The 25,517-nt window shown below is 35.0% G+C and overlaps 1 protein-coding gene and 1 long non-coding RNA gene across 2 annotated transcripts; both read right to left on the reverse strand.

The window, feature by feature from the left end:
* Positions 1-623: 623 nt before the first annotated feature.
* LOC147076923 (uncharacterized) lies at positions 624-10,582 on the reverse strand. The gene is made up of 4 exons (XR_015069731.1): positions 10,361-10,582; positions 7,716-7,871; positions 3,700-3,840; positions 624-2,770 (listed from the first exon to the last, which is right to left on the reverse strand). It is a non-coding gene; the product is annotated as an uncharacterized LOC147076923 (long non-coding RNA).
* A 1,914-nt stretch (positions 10,583-12,496) lies between these two features.
* LOC147076924 (uncharacterized) lies at positions 12,497-24,292 on the reverse strand. The gene is made up of 6 exons (XM_085941391.1): positions 23,474-24,292; positions 19,264-19,416; positions 16,814-18,545; positions 13,973-15,560; positions 13,174-13,352; positions 12,497-12,842 (listed from the first exon to the last, which is right to left on the reverse strand). The coding sequence occupies exons 1-3, from the start codon at positions 23,606-23,608 to the stop codon at positions 18,351-18,353; spliced, it is 483 nt and encodes a 160-aa protein (XP_085797517.1). The 5' UTR covers positions 23,609-24,292; the 3' UTR covers positions 12,497-12,842; positions 13,174-13,352; positions 13,973-15,560; positions 16,814-18,350.
* Positions 24,293-25,517: the final 1,225 nt, after the last annotated feature.

The following is a 25,517-nucleotide window of genomic DNA, read 5'->3' on the forward strand; positions in this document are numbered from 1 at the left end:
CCCTTGGAAAAAAGTTGTAGTATATTTTTAAATAACATAGCATATTAATTGGAAAACCCTAGCCAAATTATTGGTCTTTTACTAATTGGTTTGGTACAACCGTTACCCGTGACCCAAATTCTATGAATAAACTTGAAAAGTAAAAAAAAAAATACTTAAGCTATATTTATAATCTACTCACGACGGATATTTGATTAAAGTATTAAATTCAGTACGCCCAAACAAGACAAAAGTCGCGTAATATATTATTGTCGAACAAGAACTTCTTGTCCACGTGTTAAAACTGTTAACTAACAAACCCCTCAAGTGCAGTAATTCGCAGTTCCGTTTTCAAATGAGGAACGCCCCCAAATTTATCATTTTATTTTACGCTTCCGTGCTGCAAGGATCTATCAATTTACGTTATATATCTAAAGTGATCAGTAGTGATGTTAGAATTATTATTAGTAGACTTTTGGTTTATTACAAAGAAGTAAAGGAGACCTACCTACGTAATACTTTGCATAAGTATATAATTTTAAATTCAATTAATTTTAATATTTTCTGGATAATAACAATTTCTGCTTAGTTGCAAAATCCACTGTTAAATAAATACAAATTATCTTGAAAGAAATGAGTAATATCGCTAGATTACTCTTTTAATATATTCATATATAATTTATTTATCTCACCCCATGTAAAAAAAAATTGAAAGATATTCAAGCTTTAATTAATTGATTGAGAAAGCTTTTACTTGGTAGAATTATATTTTACAAGAAATGAAAATATAATTGATATTAAATTTTACAGGTTTTTAAAAGGTTTGTCAATAACTATTTTAGTTGAAACACCATTATAAGACTAATATAGTCTTGATAATGGTGTTACAACCGTAATAGCTATCGACAAACCTTTTAAAAACCTGTAGAATTTAATATTATTTATATTTTTATTTCTTGAAATAAAAGGTACCTAATGAACTTCTTTTTTCTCTACTTTACATTTCACATAATATTATTTTCGATAAACCAATCCTAATGCGACGGTATATAAAAGGGTTTTCACCAGAATGAGTCAATTTATGAATTTTCAGCTACTTGAGAATACAAGTTAGTTATTCAATGCATCAAATTCAAATGGCTTTTCCCCAGAATCAACCATTGTGTGATTTCATGTGACCTAACGATACACATGAGTTATTGTTAACATCATTATATTTAAATGGCTTTTCTCAAGAATGAATAATTTTGTTTGATTTTATTGAGTAACCTTACATGAAAGTAATTGCATTATGACATTTAAATGTCCGATTAATAGAATGAGTGATTTTATGTCTCTTCATGTAACAACACTGTTTGCATGAGTGACTGCATTGAACACATTTAAAAGGCTTTTCGCCATAATGAGTCATTTTATGCAATTTCATGCAACCTGACGACACACATCAGTATTTGCATACCTAACATTTATATGGCTGTTGACCAGAATGAGTTAATTGATGTGTCATCATCTCACCTGAATTTGCACACGAGTAATTGCATACCTCACATTTAAATGGCCTTTCACCAAAATGAGTTGCTTGATGTTTTTTCATGTATCCTGAATTTGCACATGAGTAATTGCAAACCTCACACTTGAATGGTTTTATAGCAGAATGAGACAATTTATGCAATTTCATGTTACCTGATTGTGCACACGAGTAAGAACATAACTCACATTTAAATGGCTTTTCACCAGAATGAGTCATTTTATGCAATTTCATGTTACCTGACTTTGTACATGAGAAAGTGCACTCCTCACACTTAAATGGCTTTTCACCAGAATGAGTCATTTTATGCAATTTCATGCTACCTGATTGTGCACACGAGTAATTGCATTCCTCACATTTATATGGCTTTTCACCAGAATGAGTTGCTTGATGTTTCTTCATGTAACCTGAATTTGCAGATGAGTAATTGCATACACCACACTTGAATGGCTTTTCACCAGAATGTGTCAATTTATGCAATTTCATGTTGCCTGATTGTGCACACGAGTAATTGCATAACTCACATTTGAATGGCTTTTCACCAGAATGAGTCATTTTATGCATCTTCATGTATCCTGGTTTTGCACATGAGAAACTGCACTCCTCACATTTGAATGGCTTTTCACCAAAATGAGTCATTTTATGCAATTTCATGCTACCTGATTGTGCACAAGAGTAATTGCATACCTCACATTTAAATGGCTTTTCACCAGAATGCGTCAATTTATGTACCTTCATGTCACCTGACCTCGCACTTGAGTAATTGCATTCCTCACATTTGAATGGCTTTTCACCAGAATGTTTCATTTTATGTGCCCTCATGTTACCTACTTGTACACACGAGTAGTCGCATTCCTCACATTTTAATTGCTTTTCGCTGGAATGAGTCATTTTATGCAATTTCATGTGATTTGACCTTGCACTTGAGTAATTGCATTCCTCACACTTGAATCGCTTTTCACCAGTATGAGACATTTTATGTACCTTCATGTCACCTGACCTTGCAGTTGAGTAATTGCATTCATCACATTTAAACGGTTTTTCACCAGAATGAGTCATTTTATGCAATTTCATATCATGTGACGTTGCACATGAGTAATTGCATTCCTCACACATGAATGGCATTTCATGTTTAGAAGTGCTAGAGATCGCGTTTATATCTCTATACCTCTCAATGTATTCCCGAGGATCTTGGACATCAGTATTCTCCGGCATCGATTCGAAACTCGCAAACCCGGCCGTTACTGAGGTTCCAGGGACAAACTAAAAAAAAAAAACATTTACAAAGAGTAATCAGTTGGTGAGACGATATTTTTAATTATAAATTAACACCATTACGCTAGGAAATTTTGAAATATAATGTACAGGACGCGAAAAGGTGAAAGTCGCGAGTATCCCACCCACAGTGTACTAAGGGATATATAATATGTCCTTTGTGGTAGAGAGCTGCTTTCCTAAATGCAAATGCCCTAAAGTCGCAATGGAGATTGGGTTTATTATGCACATATTACTACCGTTGTCTCATGATGTTAAATATCCAGTTTTACAATCTACCTTATAGAGAGGTTTTTTTTTACTTCTTTACTACTTTTGACTTCTCTTACCACAACGAGAAAGAAAAATATTCCATTAACATAAACTATTTGAATTTCTTCGCTTTTGGGGAGGGGTTTGGTATGGTAAGTTGCTAAGTCTCTAAATCATATTATAGAGTAATTTCAATTTGAAGTTTCACATGCCCTCTAAACTCAGGCATAACGCTCATTCATTTGTGCTTTATCTGCATGTTCTATATATCCGATGACATTGAATTGTTTTTCTATTAAACATTTATATGTGTCGCTAGATTTCAAAATCAGCCAAGTCCATAATAGATGAATAGGAGAAAAACAGCTTTTTGTTTTCTCAAATACACAGTCGTATGAAAGTTTATATTATTTCGAGTATAGAATATTTAACATTAAAAAATTCCGCATTTTGAAAATGCAGAAATGTTAGAAAGCAGTAGTTCTCCAGTAATTCACAAAAAGTAAAAAATACCTAAAGGTGGACTTGGCTGATTTTGAAATGTAGCGACACATATAAACACTTAATCCGTTAATATCTCTGAAATACCTAAATTATCAACATACGAACCTTTGGCGGCGACCCCACGACATTAACCAATGGCAGAAGTAAAAAAAAATACCTACTTGATTGATTGATCCGTGTGATACTGAGTAAGAACTTCCAGGTTGGGGGTTTTCATAGCTGATCTGATACGTTGAGTCATTAAAATCCTCCTCTTTGATTTCAGGTACTTCAGATTTGATATACGACTCGACTGGAACGTTCTGAAAAAAAAATATCATTATCAGATAACGAAGACAACGACCAAATTCATAATGTTAGCTTACATTTTCAGAAAGGCTATTAATTCATACCGGTCACATTCCGGAAAGTCAGCACCTGCAAACATAGATTCCTGATAAAGATGGCAGCCTTATCACTGTCGGCGATTCTTTTGAAAGTGTGGATTCATTTGGTTTTAAAACTTAAACAGCTTAATATAAAATTCTACAATGCTGGGAACTCAGCAAACAGGATGAAAGAAATATTGATATCTTTGAAAGGAGAATATTGAGAAGAATCTTAAAGGATGTACAAGACTATGGCATTTAAAGGTCAAGAGGTAAGGAAGAGTTGAGTAATTATACAAACGTTATGGGAGCATGGCAACCACGTGGTATTAGAAAATGCAGAACTGTGATGGACAAGCTACGTGTATAGTAAGCCGGATGAGATGGTATCTCGTAAGGCGTGCTATGTACGCAACCGCCCAGACCCTAGTTCAAGAGCCTAGAAGGCCGAAACTGAGATAAGGTCAAGTAACCCGATAGTGTTGGCACTAGATCGTTCAGGATGGGAGAAGTTTTTCAAGAGGTCCAAGACCTGCCAAGGATTGTAATGCCATAAATGGTGAATAGTTACATTATTTTTAGGTGGCAGTCCAACCTGATAACTCTTTTCGGTGCGTGTTCAATGCACGGATACAAAGAGTTTGCGTATGTCTGCGTGCAATGGCTATATATTTAAAATCATATACACACAATATAGCTATATGTAATAGATAACGGGTGTCGGCATATAGGTACTATCATGGGTCGCGGGTTTGAATCTCAAATTTGGAAATTTACTTGTTGTTTTTCAATGTATGTTTGCACTCGTATGGACCTAATATGTCAAGCAAGTGGCTTACATCGCTGGAATTTCATCTGGGGGCTCCGGGTTCGATTCCTGCGACGTCACAATATTTAATATATTATGTGTGATTTTCTCAAAATCTGGGTGCTTATTCAAATTGTGTTTCTTTTTTACATACCTAGTGAACATTACAAACTAATAATTTAAGACGTTCACAATATGACATTTAGAAACAAAGCAATATTATTAAAACGGTATTATATAAAAGTTAGTAAACAGCAGAAAAGCGTAAATACAATATATATATAAATTATATACAAGGAAGTACGCCGAATGAGCAAAGCTGACCCTAATTTAATAATTTATATTGCCGAAGTGATATGGTTGAACAGAGTTATTACCCTCCTTAATTGGCATAATTAGCAAGATAGTTTTGCACCTTGGGAGCACAAACAACTGGTTCTCCCGATTTCTAAGATAGTCATCATGAACAAACAGATCAATGCTACCAAGAATGGCAGAGTAGTTCTCATTTTCACTGCGTATAAGTCGGAAAAAAACGTGGCCAAATATAACTATCGTCGAGAATTTAACTCATTCAGTGCTTACATCGCAACTGACGCGCTTGCGTTACCTGGCCATTCGATATAATTAACATGCTATTTAATTGTGGTTTTAAAAAAATTATTAACAGCTCAGCTGTGATTGTGTTGCTAAAGTATGTAAACATACATATGAGGAAGCCAGTTGGATAAAGCCAAGGTAAGTATCCATACAACCTCAAGTAAAGTGCAGAATAAGTAAGTCTATTCTACCATCACCACGAGAGGTGCCCTGGTTTGTAGAGTCTTCTTTGACGAGGAATGAGCTTAAGTTAATACTGAGGCTAAGAACAGGGCACACAATGGGCAAAAGATCAGATATCCTCATGTGAAGAAGCGAATCGCAACTCTGCGAGGACATCGTACATACAGCACTACAATGCCCTAAATATGAACTTCACAGAGTACAGCTGCGAATTGGGGATATCTATGGGAGTGTCAACGAATTGAAGGGTGTCCTGGGCGGGTATGTTAGAACTTGCGAGTCGTATGGTCGAAAACCGTGTGGTATGACAAGTTAGTATCGCCCGTTTCATACCGTATACCATACTACCTATTTTTGAAGCCACTCGCTACGGACTATTTTAATTCGCGAGTGACTAGTTGGCAACATCGCCAAAACCGAGAAAATCGGTGTCTATGGTACAAGATGAAACGTCAAAAATGAAATGTCAAACGTCAAACGAAATCATTATTTTTGTTGGTTATGTTTGTGTATAATTCCTACAATATTCGATTGATTTAGTATAATATGATATAGATATATGTACGTAGAATATAACCTTACATAAATGCGAAACCATATAATATTATTACACTGTAAAACAAGATTTAACAAAATAAACACAGTGTCTTCAATAACATTTATTTTTATGTAGGTATTTATTCATTACAAACCATTATAAAACATTAACATAATTAATTGAACTCAAGATAACAGAGTATTAAGTAACATTGTGAATAGGTTATATAATAATTCGGCATCTTTATTGTTTATAAATTGGTAATGCCGTGTTCTTTCCGTCAGCGAACTCATTCATTTTGACGTTTTGATTTTCAAGGTCACTGTCACATACGAAACGAAATATCAAAATAAACATGGAAATCGGGTAATAGGTACATGAATTCACGTCCTTCGTCGTGCAAAAGTAGCAAAAGAATGGAGAGGTTTCAATTAAGTGATCTTAATTGAAATGAGGTAGGTGAGGTTATGTCCTTCTCAACATTATACCTACCTACGACTTTTTAATTCTCCATGGATATAATATTATAAACGTAATAATGTGTCAAAATATAACATACATCTTCTATGTCTTTGATTAATTTTAATCTATACAACCATATTCATTTTTTCGCATTGTAAACTCTTCACGCTTGTAGGTAGGTAGTAACATTAAACTTAAGATACCTACCTAATAAACCTATATGGCGTGAGAATTTGTAAAATATATCTCACAAGCTCTTTGTTTAATCGAAAATTACGTATAAATAGTGCATCACTGAGTGAAAAAGCATTTTGACATAAGTTAACATAATTATTTGATCTGTTTCGCGGATGATTACGTGATCCTAAAAGTGCCGCAAAAGTAACTATTTATGGGATTGACATATTTTACAATAATTGGGTGAACGATACAAATCTATAGCAATGCTTTGGCGAAATATAAAATAATAATATGTAGGTAATTATTCTCGCGAGCCCAATAATAAAATACTATCTTTTCGCAGCCTAACCTTTCACTTTTATTTGACAGTTGAAAACTAAACTGCGTTATCGGCGCGAGACATCAGTGCGCATGCTCACATACTCAACTCGTATGGGGGACTATGGTCACGAGTGCCCTTTGGTATGGGTAATATTGTCGACACAGATTATGACTAATTCAGGTAGTGATAAGTTTCGACATGCCTTATTTCGATAACCTACGTCACTTTCGCGAATGACTACGGTGTTTCACACGACTCGCAAGTTCTAACATAAGGCCCCTGGCGGTGGGTAAGACGGAAGGGCTAGGCAAAATTGTAAAGTTATTTAACAGAATAGGAGTGAGGACCTGATCGATGGATCCCCTTCTAGAAGAGAAAAGGCGATATGAAAGTGAGTCGCAGTCAAAGAAAATCACAAAAAAAAATGCAGAATATGAATGAGTTATGTATGTTTCACTTATATTATTAACTACACTGTTTCGTTATACTACAATCATTGGGTGTCATGGCCTGTGTAGCGTTAAAATATATAATACTATACTCTTAAGATCGAATATGGTTATGTAATTTTAATAGCCATGGCGGTCACATTTGTAAATAAATTAATTTGGAAAACGGTTGCCTTTTTTAAGGTATCCAATAGAAAATGGTAAACATCAAGTTTAAACTCATTAAACTTGTAATCAATTAAATTGGGTTACATAAGGAACACTTACCTGATTCACTGAAGTGAACTTAGAGCAAGAACTTCCTCCAGGTTGGGGGCTTTCATTAATGATCTCGCGCTTCCAATCTTCACAGGGTTCTTCTTTGATTTTAACCGGTTGAAACATATTCTCAGAATTTACATATATCTCGTTGACTGGACGGTTCTGAAAATAAAAATAATATGACAAAGAAAACGGGTTTCAAAGGTACCTAGTAATATTTGTAATCGTTCTTTTATTCGTGGCCCTTTATAATATGTCACCCCTAAGAAATGCAGAGGATTGATGGTTAGCCGGCTCGCACTTCAAAACTCCTCTCCTCTGCAACATGTCGAATACGTCGATGTAACGCCATCGTTATTCACAAAACATACGTTACCAAATGGAGCTCCGCAGATAAGTCGAATGTGCCTTCTTAGTTTGAAAAAACATCTAGTGCTGCTATCAACAAATCGCATACCTCTTGGGCTGCAAGTCGAAGACGTCAGAGCGTATACGAAAAACTACGAATTGGTCATTCCTATACTGGCTCGCCGGTCGCCGCATCCAATTGTCTATACGTTTTAAGAGGCTATGTGTGACTGTCGCTAGGTAGATGTGCACGGTCTTAATATTCAACATCAGATCGACATTACTGGAAGGTTTGATTTATAGCTGTGGGGCAGACGAGGCGAGTTTAGATGTGAGAACCGATTTATATGACTAGTTTATATTGATATAATGTATAATACTACCGCTATCTTTAGATTTATAAAGCCTGAGCATAACTTTTTGCACAAGCAACGAGTGGTCCACGTTTCAGCTGTCAAAATCAGACTCCTGATAGCTTGACATATTGATTCGCCCTTTCTCGTTTCAAAATGAATTATACATTGCTGTTATTCATCAGATGTCAAAGTCAGACTAGTCCTTCACACAAAAACCGGTGGTAATAATGATTTCCAGAATCTATGCATTACATTTGTAGAAGGTGTGTTAATGCTAGTGTATTATTTACGAGTATCATGTAACTTATCTATTCAAATCAAACCATTCCCTGTGTGAACACGACATACGCGTCAGTATGAGCACTCTATAGAACAATGGCAGGCAATGACAGTTCATACATAGGCAATAACGGGAGGGGCGGAAAAAGTAGGACCAGTCGTTGTGAATGTATCGGATTTCTGCTTGAGTCGGCAATGATTATACACAATTAATATCAACCCGGTCAGAACATGCATAGGAAATTATAATCTAGGGGCATATTAATAATATGTATCGTGCGACGAATGTTGTAGCATGAGCAAAAATCAAACATGTTTCGTTTTCGAAATGGTCATTGAGTGTAATAATAAGCAACATTTTTTTTAAGTAGGTACAAGATGGCTGCACATTTATCTAATTGATGGAATTGACTGAATTGTCGATCGACACGGTAAAAGACGTGCGCATGTATTCTATACACAATACTGCTATCAAAGGTAGGTAGTTTATCATATTTATGTACCTATTGAGGAGGTTAATTGGGTTACATGTAAATTGTACGTTAAACATTTCACCGTGAGCTTTCTATCGGCAAGAGATGACTGTATACTATACGATATCCAATTTTATTAAATTCAATATAAACATTACTTAATTCATTTGTCATGGCTGATTTGGGCAAAATTCATGAATTCAAGAATGAAAACCTAACCTAACCTAACAAATAATCCAGTATATCGGCTATTTTCAAAATTTGTTTGCTGCTGGCTTCCTGTAAAGTGTAAACCGACAAGAACCGTGTTTTATTTAGACATGAAATTTATGTCAGTACTCTACTCTTTGATGTACGGCCATATATTTCCGATACAACTTTAATTCACGGTGTAGTGTAATTCGGCGAACTGCATACGTACAAGTTTCCGGACACGGGTTAATTATTGTTCCAATAAGTCAACCGTCTGAACTGTCAAAAAGTGCGATAGGTACCTATTATAACAGCACCCCTCTTGGCTGTGTTAACTTTTAGAGCGTGATGGACAGTTTTCACGTCAAGACCTCATTACATCAATATGATAAACTTTCTTCGATAGATGCCGATAGCAGTCTTATGTATCGAATAGATGCGATAAAGTATGTATACTTCAACAATGTAAAATGATTTGCACTTAAATTAAACAGTAGAGCACGTGTCCTGTTTCACCAATGACGTTAATGGACAACGCAGTGGCTAACAAGTAAATTCGCGCATAGCGACATTCGCACATGTATAGGTCGACGTCACGTGACAAAATCTCGCAATTTCCATTATGCGATATCACGCATCGGGATTTTATAGCTATATCACCTTTATTTTAATGGCGTTAGAACAGTGTTTCTAGTGTCAATGTTCATTTGGGTGAACGATATTGATATTAAAATATGAATTATGCCATTCGGCAGACCGACAAAAAGCATCCGGAATTTATAGTAATATCACCTTTATTGTAATGGCGTATTGATATTAAAATATGAATTATGCCATTCGGCAGACCGACAAAAAAGGGAGTGTCATTTTTTTTCCAGATGCTTCGTCCATATTAATATCATTGTGTTTCACCCAAACATTCGTATATTTTAGTGTAATACCTACATTAGATGGGCTTTGTTACCTATGAAATGTATTATAGTTCGATAACGGTAAAACTAACCTCAAATAAACATCTGTCATTGTCGGGATCCTCTTTCTTAACGACTGGGCTGTTTGGAGACTCTGTGGGTACCTCAAACCAATGCTGCGGTTCTGCCACGGATTTGCCTTCATCATATTCATGTTTAACATCCATTTTAGGTGTTTCAATCGAGAATATGTTGTAAATGGATTAGATTACTTTCTTCTATGACGTTTAAGATTTACTAGGGCTGTCAACATCAATACTTTTTGAGTGATACTTAGATCGTTACTTTTATTCAAATACGATATCGGTAGGTATATCACTTCAAACTAAAAACATTGCCAATACCTAATCAAAATAGACGTCATTACTTAATTATAAAAAGTTTAGCTGTAAATTGCTGTGAACAGATTCTTATTCGTCAATTAATAATTAATTTTATCAAGGCAGCCAAGAGCAGTACCTACCTACCTACATTGACTAATATTTTAAAGAGGAATATAGAATACAATGGAATACTTCGCAAACCCGTATATTTTACCGGAACACTTAGTTTATTTTATAGGTTATTTATTAGCGCAGCTAACCGTACTGTCAATTTTGGCAATTGTCGTTAAACTGAAGAGACTTATACAATATACCCCATCTTATTCATGCGCACGGTGTGAGAAAAGATGGTCCTCCGCCTATACCTAGATCACACCCCGAAGCGGGCCCCCTACTTATCGCTAAGGTTAAAGGCATTGTGACGATCTACAGTTACATACCTATTCCAAATTCGAGGTAAAATTAAGGGTATTTATAGCGATTTTTAATACACACACTTTTATGTTGATATGCACAATTAAGGACATGTCAAATATCGACAATAATCAACAATTATGGTAAAACCACATATTATTAAATGTTAGTCTACGCTTGAAGAGAAACAGCGCCTCAGGCGATATTTTTTACTATAAGTGCATGTTTGTGATGTGTGTTTATCACACTTGGCTGGTCAATCTCTCACGCTGGGCCCTCCGTAAGACCAGGCCCCCAGGCTAGAGGCCTGAGAGCCCCCCCTCCCATGTGGGAGCCATGACCTATCTAGATAATTGACGTCATAAACATCAGTGGAGATTAATCATCACTCGCCTTTCAATATGAAGTGGATTCTTTAATTATTTTAGTTTTACTTATTTTACTACTACTTAGTAGAAGATCTTTAAATGTGTTGCAGTGTATAAAACCTTTCCAAATGGTCTCGGAACACCTATTCAGGTTTAGCGGAACATAATTAGGGAAACCCTGGTCTAAATAATTGCCAAGTGCGGCAGCGGACACATTCAGTCACCTGAATGCAGAACTAGGTTAACTCTGGGAGGAGTCCAATCTCTTTGGTTAACTCACTTTTGGAAAATTGTGCAGGAGGGCCATATTCAAAGATTATTCAATATCTTTTGAATTAGCTTTTTAGCTTTTAAGTGCGTACACGTAAGTGAAACGACAAATAATTTTCAACTGTAAGTGGAACGAAATTTCGGCCGCGTTGCCATTCGGAAAACGATAGTCGACATGTTTGCACGTCAATTTGTTTTGTGATGGCGTCGGAGGAATATATTCTTAAATCGTAGACAGATGACTAAAAAACGTTCCGCATATACTTGAAAAAGAAAACATGTCAATGAATATACTATTAATATGACGAATATAATAATAAACATAACATAAAAAGGACGCATGTTGAATTTTTATGACAAATTATATTTCATTCGGCTCGCGTCATTTGCACAATCCGCGCATCGCCTAATCACGATCTTTTTAGACCATGCCTCAGCTGAGGTATAGCCTTAATCTGAATTTCGGAATGTTAATATTTGTTTTATCTAGAGAAGTGAAAGTAAAAAAAACTTGATTTTAAGCATATTATTTTAAGTAAGTAGGTGTTAGGTACTTAAAATAGTTTTGCACTGATATTTTGAATGCAGAACTAGTTATGACATGTCACAAAATGTTACTTGGAAAACTTCTGCATTGAAATATTAAAATCTGAACTATTCGATGTTTGCAAGTATGATAAAAAAATATATTACCTATTATTATAGTAGGTACTATTTTGTTATGTAAAGATTAGTGATTTTAGGATTTCAGTTTTATATATTTTTACAATATATTAAATAAAAGACAATGTTTGGTAAGAATTTTTATTTTTTTACATTCGCATAAACGAGTACCTAAGTAGATAATAAAATAGACTTATAATAAAATAGCATTGCAAGTGTTTGAAGTTATACTTCTTTTGCCGCGTTTTAGACAACAGATCAGAGCGTATTTTTGGCGTGTGACGAAGTTGCGTGCGCCGATGCAACACATAATTTATTATTATGATTATATTCATTTCAGTCACAAGGGTACATGCGCATGCGCATAGTGTCATTTAGTTAGTAGTTCAATACAACCAAGTAAACAGCACTTGTTGTAAACATAACCAATATTGTATCATAATAGATATATATGTTTATAAACAAATTTCTGGAGACTAAGGCCCGTTTCAGACGGGACACCGGTGTCGCGCTCGTATATAATAAGGAATATTTGAATAAAAGGGCCGTTGTATTATGTTTATGAACGCCCCGAGCTAATGAGTCAAAGCGTGTCCGGTACACTTTTCCGTCGGCCGCTACATTGTCAAGCCGCCGATACACATGTTTTAATGACCGCAGCCAGTTTTATGTTCTAATTTATATCGCGAAATTATGCGTTGAATCATTAGCTCTGGGCATTCATAAACATAATACAAAGCCCCATTTATTCGAATACAAAGGCCTCCTTATTATATACGAGCGCGAAACCGGTGTCCCGTCTGAAACGGGGGTAACATTCTACACTGTTAATTCTATTCATAAAACTTTATTTATATTGGAGTGTATAATTATTTTTCATTGCAAAGATTGTGTATTAAGATTTGAGGATATATTTATGTACTTAACGGACCACGTGCTCGTCGTAGGTCAAAATTGAGTTTTTATTGTATTTTCAAACCATGATCCTGGACACTCCTTAAACGTTGTAGATAATCTATTTATATAATTTTGAAGCCTTATTATCCTTTATAGTTATTTTAAACATTTAATGACTGCATAAAGTATTTTTGTTACATAAAATAGTATTCTTTTAAACCTCTCGCTCTACTGTTTTAGAATATAGTCATATTTCGGTACATAACTGTGCATTGGTGTAAAGATTTTTTACGTTTATTAATTTTTAAACGCATTTATGAAACCATTAGTATAATTTATTACGAGATAATTTTTGTAAAATATTCACGATAAAAAATTATATCGATAATCTCTGTGATCCCAAATTTGACAAGAATTAGGCATTTTATTATTCAAAAAATCGGCAAGATTTACACATTTAAAGATGATTCTAAAGATACTTATTATAAGCTATGTCTTTGACCATTCAAGTGTGATAAACATCTTATGAATAATGATTGCTTTATAATAATTATTGACCTAAGAATAAGGTAGTGTTTTTTTGAAATACGCTATTTCTTTTGTCATTCCCTAGTGGTTAAGCTACAACATACGGCCGTAGCCATAAATTGACAAACTATAATTGAAGTAGGGAGTAAAATGATATTGACGCGCGTGTTTGAACATGTACCGTTTAATTTTTTTTTTTTTTTAAATCGGTTAGGTCATTCTGAATCGATTATAACAGTTGTATGGCAAAAATGAGTTTTGGTCCAATACAATAAATAAACTATAATTATCATGTGCCATATGAAACAGTTGAATCGCGTACGTTTTCATCAACCTAATCCACTGTAATATTAACTCATTTAGTGCGAAGACCGCGACTGGCGCGTTTGGAGTAATTGGTTAATTTAGACACAACCCGGGTCGCAAAAAACGACTTAAATGGAATAGTACAAAACTTAAATCCATTATTATTTTGTTTTTTGATATAGATTATATAATATATGTATTGTATGTAGGTATATTAGTGGTGTTTTTTTCAATTTTATTCAATTCATTGTTGTACACATGAGTAATTGCATCCATCACATTTAAATGGATTTTGATCAGAATGTTTGAATGGCTTTTCACCAGAACGAGTCATTTTTTGTTTCTTCATCCTACCCACCTGTACACATGAATAAATACAACCCACACATTTAAATGTTTTTTCACCAGAATGGGTCATTTGACAATGTCATGCAATCTGACCTTGCACAGGATTAATTATATTTCTTACATTTAAACGACTTTTCACCTGAATGAGTCATTTTATGCAACTTCATGCGATCTAACCTTGTACATGAGTAATTGCATACGTCACACTTGAATGGCTTTTCACCAGAATGCTTCATTTTATGTACCTTCATGTTACCTACTTGTACACAGGAGAAGTCGCATTCCACACATTTAAATGGCCTTTCACCGGAATGAGTCATTTCATGTACCTTCATGTTACTTACTTGTACACATGAGTAGTTGCATACCTCACATTTGAGTGGGTTTTTACCAGAATGAGTCATTTTATGCAATTTCATGTTACCTGACTTTGTACATGAGAAAGTGCATACCTCACATTTAAATAGCTTTTCACCAGAATGTGTCATTTTATGCAATTTCATGGTACCTGACCTTGCACATGAATAATTGCAATTCTCACATTTGAATGGCTTTTCGTTAGAATGAGTCATTTTATGAAATTTCATGTTACTTGACTTTGCACTTGAGTAATTGCATTCCTCACACTTGAATGGCTTTTCACCGGTATGAGTCATTTTGTGTGATTTCATGTGAGATAACTTTACACACGAGTAATTGCAATTGTCACATTTAAATTTTTTTTCAATTGAATGATTAATTTCTGAGAATTGAGAATTACGCATTTTCACCAATGTGTTTTCATGCAATGATTTGTGAAATTTCATTAGGTCAAACGATCCAAAAAAATCAAAACAGATACTGCACACAAAATTATTTTTATGAAACGATTTTTTTTCCAATTTTATAACAGCCTCTAATAGTTCAGGATTTGTCATATTCGATTGAAAAATATCATGCTCAGCAGTGGTACAGATCGCGTTTATATCATTGAACCTTTTAATGTGTTCCCGGACATCTTTTTTAATATCTTGTTCGTGAATCTGTAGGTCTTCCGAAGGATCTTGAACATCAGTATTCTCTGACAACGATTTGAGACTCGCAATGCTGGCCGTTACTGAGCTTCCAGGAACAAACTAAAAAACAATCATTTACAAAGAATAATTAGTTAGTGAGACGATATCTTTAAATCTTCGAAAAACAGAGATGCCTCTCCTTTGGGACTGGTCAAAACTTATTGTTAATCGAATACAGCTGCACAAAAATCAGAATTTTGGGAAGGTCTCAATTTATCCTCTTGTTTTTTATTTCATGATTTCAATTTTTGGGCATCATGCTCCAATTTTTCAAATTGCATGTTATGTCGTTATAGGTACTTAACACAAAAATCGCATTGATCTTTCTTAGGAATATAAAATGATATATTAAACTCATTTATAAAAAATATTGTCTGTACATTGATTCTGAGGCAGTTGAATACCCTTGATACAATTATTTATACCATTTTTGAAATATTTATTAATTTTCCATCTAGGTATATATTTTTCTATAGAAGATATACTGTTTATGGGATCTTTCATTGACTGTTCAACGTTTTCCGGCAATTTTGAAATAACATGTCATCTACCACGCACATCCTCAGCCAATCGTTTGTACCATCTGTTGACTTATCGATAGTGTATTTAGGAACATTGTTTTGCAAACTTTAGTCCTGCTATGACCTAAATGATATACAAAACTATACTTCATTTTATTCTCCTTTTCTTCAGAATTAGGGAATTGTTTTGGTCGTTTAGGTTTTACAAAATCAACGAAATTGGTTTCCCAATAACCAAAATTCCTTAAATATTTCTGCTCGTTCATCTTCGGTAAATTTATTTTGGCATTTTATACTACATTTTGTTGAGCACGGTGGTTTCAAACCTCGCCTCTGCAGCCGTATTGTTTTTCCAATTTGAGTACGATTGTCCAGAATTGCGTTTTATTTTAATAATGTTTCTTCTCCGCTCTTCTAGATTTATTTGTTTTCGGGATGATGATGATCATGGCCCCCACAAGAGGGCGGGGGGCTGACAGGGCTCCAGCCTTGGGGCCCTGGCTTAAGAGGGGCCCGGCCTGGCAAGTTCACCAGACAAGTGAGATAAACATACATTACAAAATTGCACTAATACTAAAAAAAATGTATTTCGCGTATTGGCGCTATTTCACTTAAAGCAAAATTAAAAGCATATGGTTGTGCGATGCATTTTTTAATATTGTTTTTTAATATTCGATAACTCCTTAATTCAAGTGGGTGTATTAGAAATACAAAAAATCACTAAAAATATCCTAATTTTTACCTCGAAAACTATTTGGAATACACAACTGTAGATAGTCACACTGCCTTTACCTTTAGCGATAGGAATGGAGGCCCGCCAAAGATTCTAGCCTAGGAGCCTGCTTCAGGATGTGAGGGCCATGATGACGATGGTGGAGTTACTATTAATCAGCAACCACGGTGTCTATCACTCCATCGTCCGATAAATATTCTCGATCGTGATCTTCAGTATTGCATACATACTCTTCCACAGACGTATTATTTTCAAGCATAGAATTTTCATGATCACTTTTTCTTATTCTTCCACGGTGCTACATCCCGGGGTGGGATTTGGCCTCCTCCACAACTGCTCTCCACTCACTCCGGTCTCTCGCCACACTTCCACTCCACTTCCACTTCCACACGCCACACTTTCACTCCAGTTACCGGGTCTTCCTATATGAAGCCAGTCCACTTCTACGGCGTCAGCTTATCTCCTTCTTGGACGGCCTCTGGGTCTCTCCCGTTGGGGTAGCCACTTCGTCATGATCCTTGGCGCTCTAACTTCAGGCATTCTCTCCACATGTCCTGCCCATCGTAGTCTTTTGGACATCCAGTATCTGATGATTGTTTGCTATTCAATCAGCTCTTCCAACTCGTGGTTCATTTTTATTCTGTAGTTTCCATTTTCCAACGTGGGTCCAAAGAATTTGCGGAGTATTTTGCGCTCGAAGACAGCTAATTTGTTTTCCACGTTTTGAGTTAAGCACCAAGTCTCAAAGCCATAAGTGACCACAGGCCTTATAATTGTTTTTTTCGTGATCACTTAGAAATATATATTCATAGTCCTGAAATTCAACGGGTCCAAAGCCCTCAATATAATATTATCTACCCGAATCATAGCTTCATTCTCAATATTTTCATAGTCATCAAGAGTCATAGTATGCAATTTCATGCAACCTGACGACATACAAGAGAAATTGCAAACCTAACATTTTAATGGCTTTTTACCAGAATGAGTTATTTGATGTCTCTTCATGTCACCTGAATTTGCACATGAGTAATTGCATACCCTACACATGAATGGCTTTTCACCAGAATGAGTCAATTTATGCAATTTCATGTTACCTGATTGTGCACATGAGTAATTGCACACCTCACATTTAAATGGCTTTTCACCAGAATGAGTCATTTTATGCAATTTCATGTTACCTGACCTTACAGTTGAATAATTGCATTTCTCACACTTGAATGGCTTTTCACCAGAATGAGCCATTTTATGGAATTACATGTGATCTGACCTGTCACGTGAGTAATTGCATTCCCTACACTTGAATAGCTTTTCATCAGAATGAGTCATTTTGTGTGATTTTATGTGAGATAACGGTACACACGAGTAATTGCAAATGTCACCTTTCAATTTTTGTTCACTTGAATGGGTCATTTGATGTCACTTCATGTGACAAGACCGTTTACTTGAGTTATTATGCATTTTCGCCAATCTGTTTTCATGCAATGATTTGTGAAATTTTATTAGGTCGAACAGATATCGTACAGATACTGCACACAAAATTATTTCTATGGAATGATATCTTTTCCAATTTTATAACAGCTTCTAATTGTTCAGGATTTAACACATGCGATTGAAAATATCACGTTTAGCAGTGTGACTGATGGCTGTAAACTTTTCAATGTATTTCCGGACATCTTTTTTAATATCTTGTCCGTGAATCTGCAGGTGTTCCCATGGATCTTGAACATCAGTATTCTTCGACAACGATTTGAGACCCGCAATGCTGGCCGTTACTGATCTTCCATGGACAAACTAAAAAAAACAACCATTTACAAAGAATAATCTGTTGGTGTGACGATATTCTTTACAACGTTTTTATTAGCTCGTATTCTTATTTATCAGGTGGTTGTTTGTCCGGTACAAATCTTGCAATCGATTTTTAATTACCTTTCCGACTAGCTAGACATTTTAAACTTTTAGAATATATCGGAGCACGGATCATCGGATGCCAATGTATTTTTGGCCATCTTTAAGTACCTAGAATTTAATTCATTTTCAGTTAATTCTGTTTTGTATGAACAGTTATTTCGGAAGAAATCCGTAATCCAATTCACTATTACTGGTTGCTAGGTATCTGAGGTCCTAGCAACTAAATTAGTAATATATACGTGCGTTACTATGGAATTCAATATAAGTGTCAAAATGACATTTCAGTTTTATTTCTATCAAGTACATTTTTTTTGATCGTTTTAGCTAGCAAGTCAAGTTTATATGATGCAACAGAAAATTTAAAAATGTTGTATATAGAAAGTTCTTTTTATCTTGTAATTCTTATAAATTATATAGAATGTAATGTACAGAACGCGAAATGGTGAAAGACGGAATATACCCACCCAAAGTGTGCTAAGGGAAATATAATAATATGTCCTTTGCGGTAGAGAGCTGCTTTCCCAAGTGCAAATGCCCGCAAAATCGCACTGGAGATTGGGTTTATTGTGCACATATTACTATCGTTGTCTCATGATGTTACCTGATTGACTGAAGTAAACTTCGAGCAAGAACTTCCAGGTTGGGGGCTTTCATTAATGATCTCGCGCTTCGAATCTTCGAAGGGTTCTTCTTTGATTTTAACTAGTTGAGAAATATTCTCAGATTTGATATATATCTCGTTGCCTGGAGGATTCTAAAAATAAAACAATATGTTAAAGAAAGTATTTCTCAAAAGTAGTAATATTTGTAAACTATATAGATAATATTCGAAGACGCCAGAACGCATGCAAATAACTACGAATAGGTCTTTCCTATACCGGCTCGCCGGTCGCCGCATCCAAACATCAATAGGTTAAAAGACGTAAGTGTGTGGCCTCAGTAGGAGCGTTTTGCAGAGCGCGGCGTGCAGCATGGAGGACGATCGATTATGCAAACGCAAATGCAGGTGGCCTTAGTGACTATAAAATACAGCGGTGGTGCTTGCGTTTGTATCAGCGCGCTCATGACAAACCAGTTTGAAATTTAACAGCGTGCAAATTGTTTTCGTTATTTGGTGGAGGGAACTAGCAGTAAAAGTCGGAGTTGAAGGAAAATAATGTTTTTAAATTTTAGTATAAAGTTCGTTGTATTATTAAGTATTTCATTACAAATTTATTCAGGCCAGAGTTATTCTGTTTTCCAAAAAATGATTTCTTATATCTCGCGCTGTGACGGAGGAACTGTTGTTTCTTCTATTACCTGAGAATTTATTCGTAGTCGATTCTGTAGCAATATTATTTATAATGTAATGATTTTATTTATTTAGAAAAAGAGTATTACGGCGCCATAATACATATTAAATGAAAAATTATAAAAATGTCTTAATTAGAAATAACAACTAATATAACAAGAAAGTAGAAAAGACGGCATGTGTTTATGTAAATATTAAAGAAACATGATATATACAATTGAACATTATATAATTTTAGAAAAACACTAACTGAGAGAGTATATCACAACCAATAGAAAAAACTTTTTTGAAAAAAGTAAGCCAACCGGTCGGGAATCGAACCCGGCATCTCCAACGGGTAAACGCCCCAAACTCGTCGCATTCAACCATTATGCTACGGAAGACATACTAATGACGACAATATTTAAGCTATTGGCTATTAGGCTATTAAGCTATTGGCTATTATGGCTATTGGCTATAATGTTCAATAATCAGAATTATATATTCTTAAATCTTGTGAATTATTCGTTTGAATAAAAGAAATAGTAAATTAAAAATATATACAATTATAAATTTAACCTATTTAACACGTCCACTAACATTATATAGTTAATAAAAAATAGATCAACCTTTACGGTGCCAATCGCATGATACACAGCATCATGAAACATAACATCTGTCCTGTGACGAGGTACTCGTATCATGAAAACCGTAGAGTTACGAGTGATATAGGTGGGAATTAATATTTGCCAGTATATACGGATTGTAAATGAACCCACGAAGAAGTAAAAAGAAATGCTTTAAAAGAGCAATCACACTTCGGATGGACAAGGATTGCATTGATAGCGTACCCAGAAGAAAACAAGTCGGGGAAATTCATTTTATTATCATTATCATAAGGAAAGAATCCGTATGTTCTTAAGTAGAGAAATCTAAGAAATCTATTGTGGATGATGTTCAAAATTACCAACGAGATCTCTTACAACATTGTGTAAAATGCATGTAGCTATTATTATTAGACAAGCATGTTCCACTTTCGTTGCTATCGCTTTACTTAATTTACACCACTTTGCATATAAACTCCCAAAAACACATTTAATACACTTCTGTGCGCGAGAGAGACGGTTATTAAAATTTTCACTTTGGCTAAACGCTCCAAACGCTCATTGTACACCAAGGCCAGATCAGGTAACGCAGCACGCTACGCTCACTGAAGCCATACACTTACGTGCGATTGACGCTCGGTAGATGTGTGCGGTCTTCTAACGCAACATCGGACCGACGTTCCTAAAAGGTTTGATTTATGGCTGTGCAACAAACGACGCAAGTTTAGATGTGAGGGCCGGCTTTATATGAGTATATCACGGTATATCTGTATTGCTGACCGGACAAAACAGAACATGAAAAAACAGAACAGTCAGGGGAAAAATTAAACATTTTTGTGGAATCTATTTATTAATTAAATTTTAATCGAAATACATATACTTACTTATATATGTTACACCCAATGTGCGAAATTGACTATTACATGAAATGGGCAAAATTTTGGCTAATTTATGAATTAGGTAATTTTTATGCTGAGTACATGAATTCGCCACGGTATGGAATTCTTGAACTGTCAACATGACAGAAGAAAAAGAAGATAAATTTAATACGGATGGTTTTATTAGTTATAATTGGACATAATATAATATTATTATTATTAGGTTAGGTTAGGTTTTGTAATTCTGAATTAAATTATTCAACTGAATGTCCATTTTGAGGTTAGCTATCAAGTGTCCACAAACTATCACAAACATTCAATCGACCATTGCACAATTGATACCCAAGCACGAATCAAATCGCGAAAATACTTTTCAATAAAATTCTTCCGTTATCATATCATAGTTCTAGAATTTTTTTGCGCATAGTAAATGGATATGAACGTCATTGTAGTTATTGATTGGTATATTTTTATATTATAATCAATGACATTTGACACATTTGTTTAGTTGCAAAAAACACCACGGAGCGCGATCATCTATTTTGACCATAGATAATATAAATGTACATTTTGACCAATCCATGAGCATTTGATACATTTAGTTTAGTTGCAAAAAATACCACCGTAGCGCTACTATCTAATTTGTCCAAGACATGAAGTAGGCAGAAAAATTACTGCCGTTTTCACGCACTCTCCAGATATTTTGTCTAATTCATGAATAAGGCAACGGGCTTGCATTTTTCATGATTTAGGCAAAATTTTGCCCATTTCATGTAATATTCAATTTCGCACATTCGGCGTAACATATATAAATATTTAATATTTAAAAAAAAAATTTAAGTGAAATCATCAAGGTATAATAAAACATACTTTTTTTTTAGAATACCGTTATTTTGAAAATAATGCATTTTTTATATATTGAGTATATAAAATTGTATAATGTAATCACTGCATGTTGGCCATTTGGCGTAAATACCTCAATTTAACTGTTTGATTTTGATAATAATGATAAAAAAGTGTCTCATACTTTTTCTTTATAACTTCAAGGCGACCCGTATGAGCACTAGCTAATAATAATCGGGGTGCCGGACGAAATCAAAAATCACGACAAAAATGGTTTTTTGTCTCTCCTGTAAACAATTGCGCAATCGCAACACTTATTTTGAATTGCGCATATTTTACGAGAGACAAAAAATCACACATTTTTAAAAAAATTGCCCAATTCAAGAAAAGTGTTAAGATTACGCATTTTTTTACAGGAGACAAAAAAAAACATTTTTTATCTCTCTTAATTATTTTTCGGGATTTCGACCCAAACCCATCCTAAGCTTGCCGACAACACCGAGTTAAGTTTATTTGAGGCTTTCTAGCGATTAGATTATTTGATAATTTGATTTATTATGGCGTATTGAAAATCTCTGCTATTAAAAATCTATCAACATAATAGAGATAGGACAATTTCAATATTAAATTTATATTTTTGCTGAAATGTCATAGTTATATTTATCGTTGTTCTGTTTTGTCACTGTTCTGTTTTGTCATGTTCTGTTTTCCGTTCTGTGTTCTGTCAGTACTACCTACTATAAGACCCAAAGAGGTTGGTCGGTCTATACGGCCATATATTTCCGATACAATATTTCACGGTAAAGTGTGATACGGCAAACTTCATACAACGTACAAGTTTCCGGACATGGGTTAATTATTCCAATAGGTACCTAAGTCAAACAGAGCTAGGTTATAACCGCACCTCTCTAGGGCGTGTTAACTTTTAGAGCAAGATAGACAGTTTTGACGGCTAACTTATTGTAACAATTATAAAAGGTACCCACGTTAATATATAAATATAATATACTACCCTCGATAGCTACCGATTGCAGTGTGTTATATAGGTATAGATGAGAATAGATGGGCTGAAGTAGGTATGCTTCAAATGCTTCAGTAATGTAAAATGATTTTCACCCAATATAAACATTAGAGCATGAGTCATTCGTATATTTAGATAACATCGATTAGATAAGCTTTTTTAATGTATCACAGTTCGATAACGATAAAACTAACCTCAAATATGCAACTGTCATTGTCAGGATTCTCTTCCTTTACGTCTAGGCTGTTTGGAGACTCTGTGGGTACTTCAAACCAATGCTGCGGTTCTGCCAAGGATTTGCCTTCATCTGATTCATGTTTGACATCCATTTTACGTGTTTAAATCGAGAATATATGGATTAGATTACTTTCTTCCCTGACTAGTTTATGTCTGTGACATCTATGCCGAGCATGTTGTCATATATTATTGTTTATGGGTCATAGATCGCGCGGGAAGTGTTTTTCTGTCTTTGATTTCAAACGCCATCTCAACAATCTTGACTACTAAACGAAACAATACCTAGTAAAAAATGGACAGAAGAAGTCGCAAAATCGTGTTGGAGTGGACGGATGAAATAATCATTAATTTAATCGGATTGGTAGAAGGTAATCCACTATTGTGGGACTGTACACTGACTGATTATAAAAACAGGGTCCAAATCGTACAAGATTTGGGCCTTGAAAGCAGTTCTCAGTACTCGGTGGATGATGCCACGCGTAAATGGCAGAGTTTGCGGTGCCAATACAAAGACTATAAAAATAAGGAAAAGGCGACAAAGAGTGGCCAAGGGACCAGCGACAGGTACCACGTGAGATGAAAGTTTTTCGGCCTCCTGAAGTTCCTTGGCTGTGACTCGATAGCTGTCGTCACTACTTCAAATTTAGCAAGTATCGCAACGATTTTTATTAGACATTCCACATCGAGTTCAGTGTTTCTCTAGCGGCTAGCTATTCCAATTCAGATAACGAGCTCTCTTTGCAAAGTATTTATAGTATATTATTATTTTATGAAATGTATAAATGTACCTAGGTACCTATCCACAAAAGTGTAGACAGCCTTGAGGTACGTTCCTTCCTGAAACTTGGTAGGTATTATATTAGGCAGATGCTCTGTGAAATTAAACACAATATTATCCTATGACCATTCAGTCTCAGTTCTCTTTTCAATTGATGACTTGTTTATGCTATTAAGCTAGGTAAAGATACTCTACTCCATATCGTTGTGTTATCAATTCTTGATTCCTGATGTTTTTTTCGTGTGTATCTTTAACAACAATGCATCGAAATCTTCCAGCGACAAGCGTACAAAATTTTTATACATTGCCGTATCCTCAGCTCTTAGCTCTCTTATTAAATTACTGTAGCATCCGAGAGTTTCCCGTCTTGCAATCCACTCACGAACCCAAACTCGTCTGCGTCTTGGTTTTTTATTGTCTACCAACAATACATATGCCACGATTGCCGCGGCAGTAGCTCCATCCGCCGGCATTATAATATGATATGGACAGGAACCAAATAGATAAATAAATTTAAAATCTCACTAACAAGCCTAGGTAGGTACTGATTTATTTCGTTTTATAATTATCTGTTTGACGTTTATGAAGGCGTACCAACCATAAAGTTTGTCAAGCGTCATGTTGGTAGTATTTATCAGTGGCAAATATGTGACACAATAGATTTTACGGCATCGTGTGTTTAAACGGATTGGCACATACGGGTGTCATAGAATCTATGCCCACGCTTCTATCATAGATTTTTTGACATATATTGGCTCATGTGTAAACGGAATGGCATAGATATGATCATAGACACTAAAACGCTCTTGTCACATATGTGCCCAATCGTCATAATTATAGTCTATTTGAACCTTATTTGCGTTTAAGAGAGGCTGTCAACATTTATCAATACTTTTTGACCAATCCTTGGATCGTTACTTTTATTCAAATATGATATCGGTAGGTATACCACTTCAAGCTAACACAGCTTAATACATTGCCGAATCAAAACAGATAGGTATTTAATAATTATAAAGTTTAGCTGTAAATACCTAGCTATGATTAGGTTTTTCCTCGTCAATTTTATTATTTTTATAGGCAGCCATAAGTAGTTCCTACGTTGACTAATATTTTTAAGAGAATAATTGATATTATGAACACATAAAAGTCAATTGAAAAGTGCGGCAACGTACACTAAGGCTGCGCGCACACGGCAAAGCGAAGTTTCGGATTCATCCGCCAAA

Source organism: Rhyacophila brunnea, unplaced genomic scaffold (genome assembly GCF_057557595.1).
Source record: "Rhyacophila brunnea isolate RB1 unplaced genomic scaffold, BYU_Rbru_1.0 scaffold_13, whole genome shotgun sequence".
In the NCBI taxonomy this organism is placed as follows: Eukaryota; Metazoa; Arthropoda; class Insecta; order Trichoptera; family Rhyacophilidae; genus Rhyacophila; species Rhyacophila brunnea.

Bases quoted from the DNA above. Each gene is read 5' to 3' on its own strand.
- LOC147076924 (XM_085941391.1), bottom strand. From the start codon at position 23,608: ATGGATGTCAAACATGAATCAGATGAAGGCAAATCCTTGGCAGAACCG. The intron at 19,417-23,473 runs GTTAGTTTTATC...TTTTATTTTTAG, and splicing joins ATGACAGTTGCATATTTGAG to AATCCTCCAGGCAACGAGAT. The intron at 18,546-19,263 runs GTAACATCATGA...TGTTTTTTTTAG, and splicing joins AGTTTACTTCAGTCAATCAG to TTTGTCCATGGAAGATCAGT.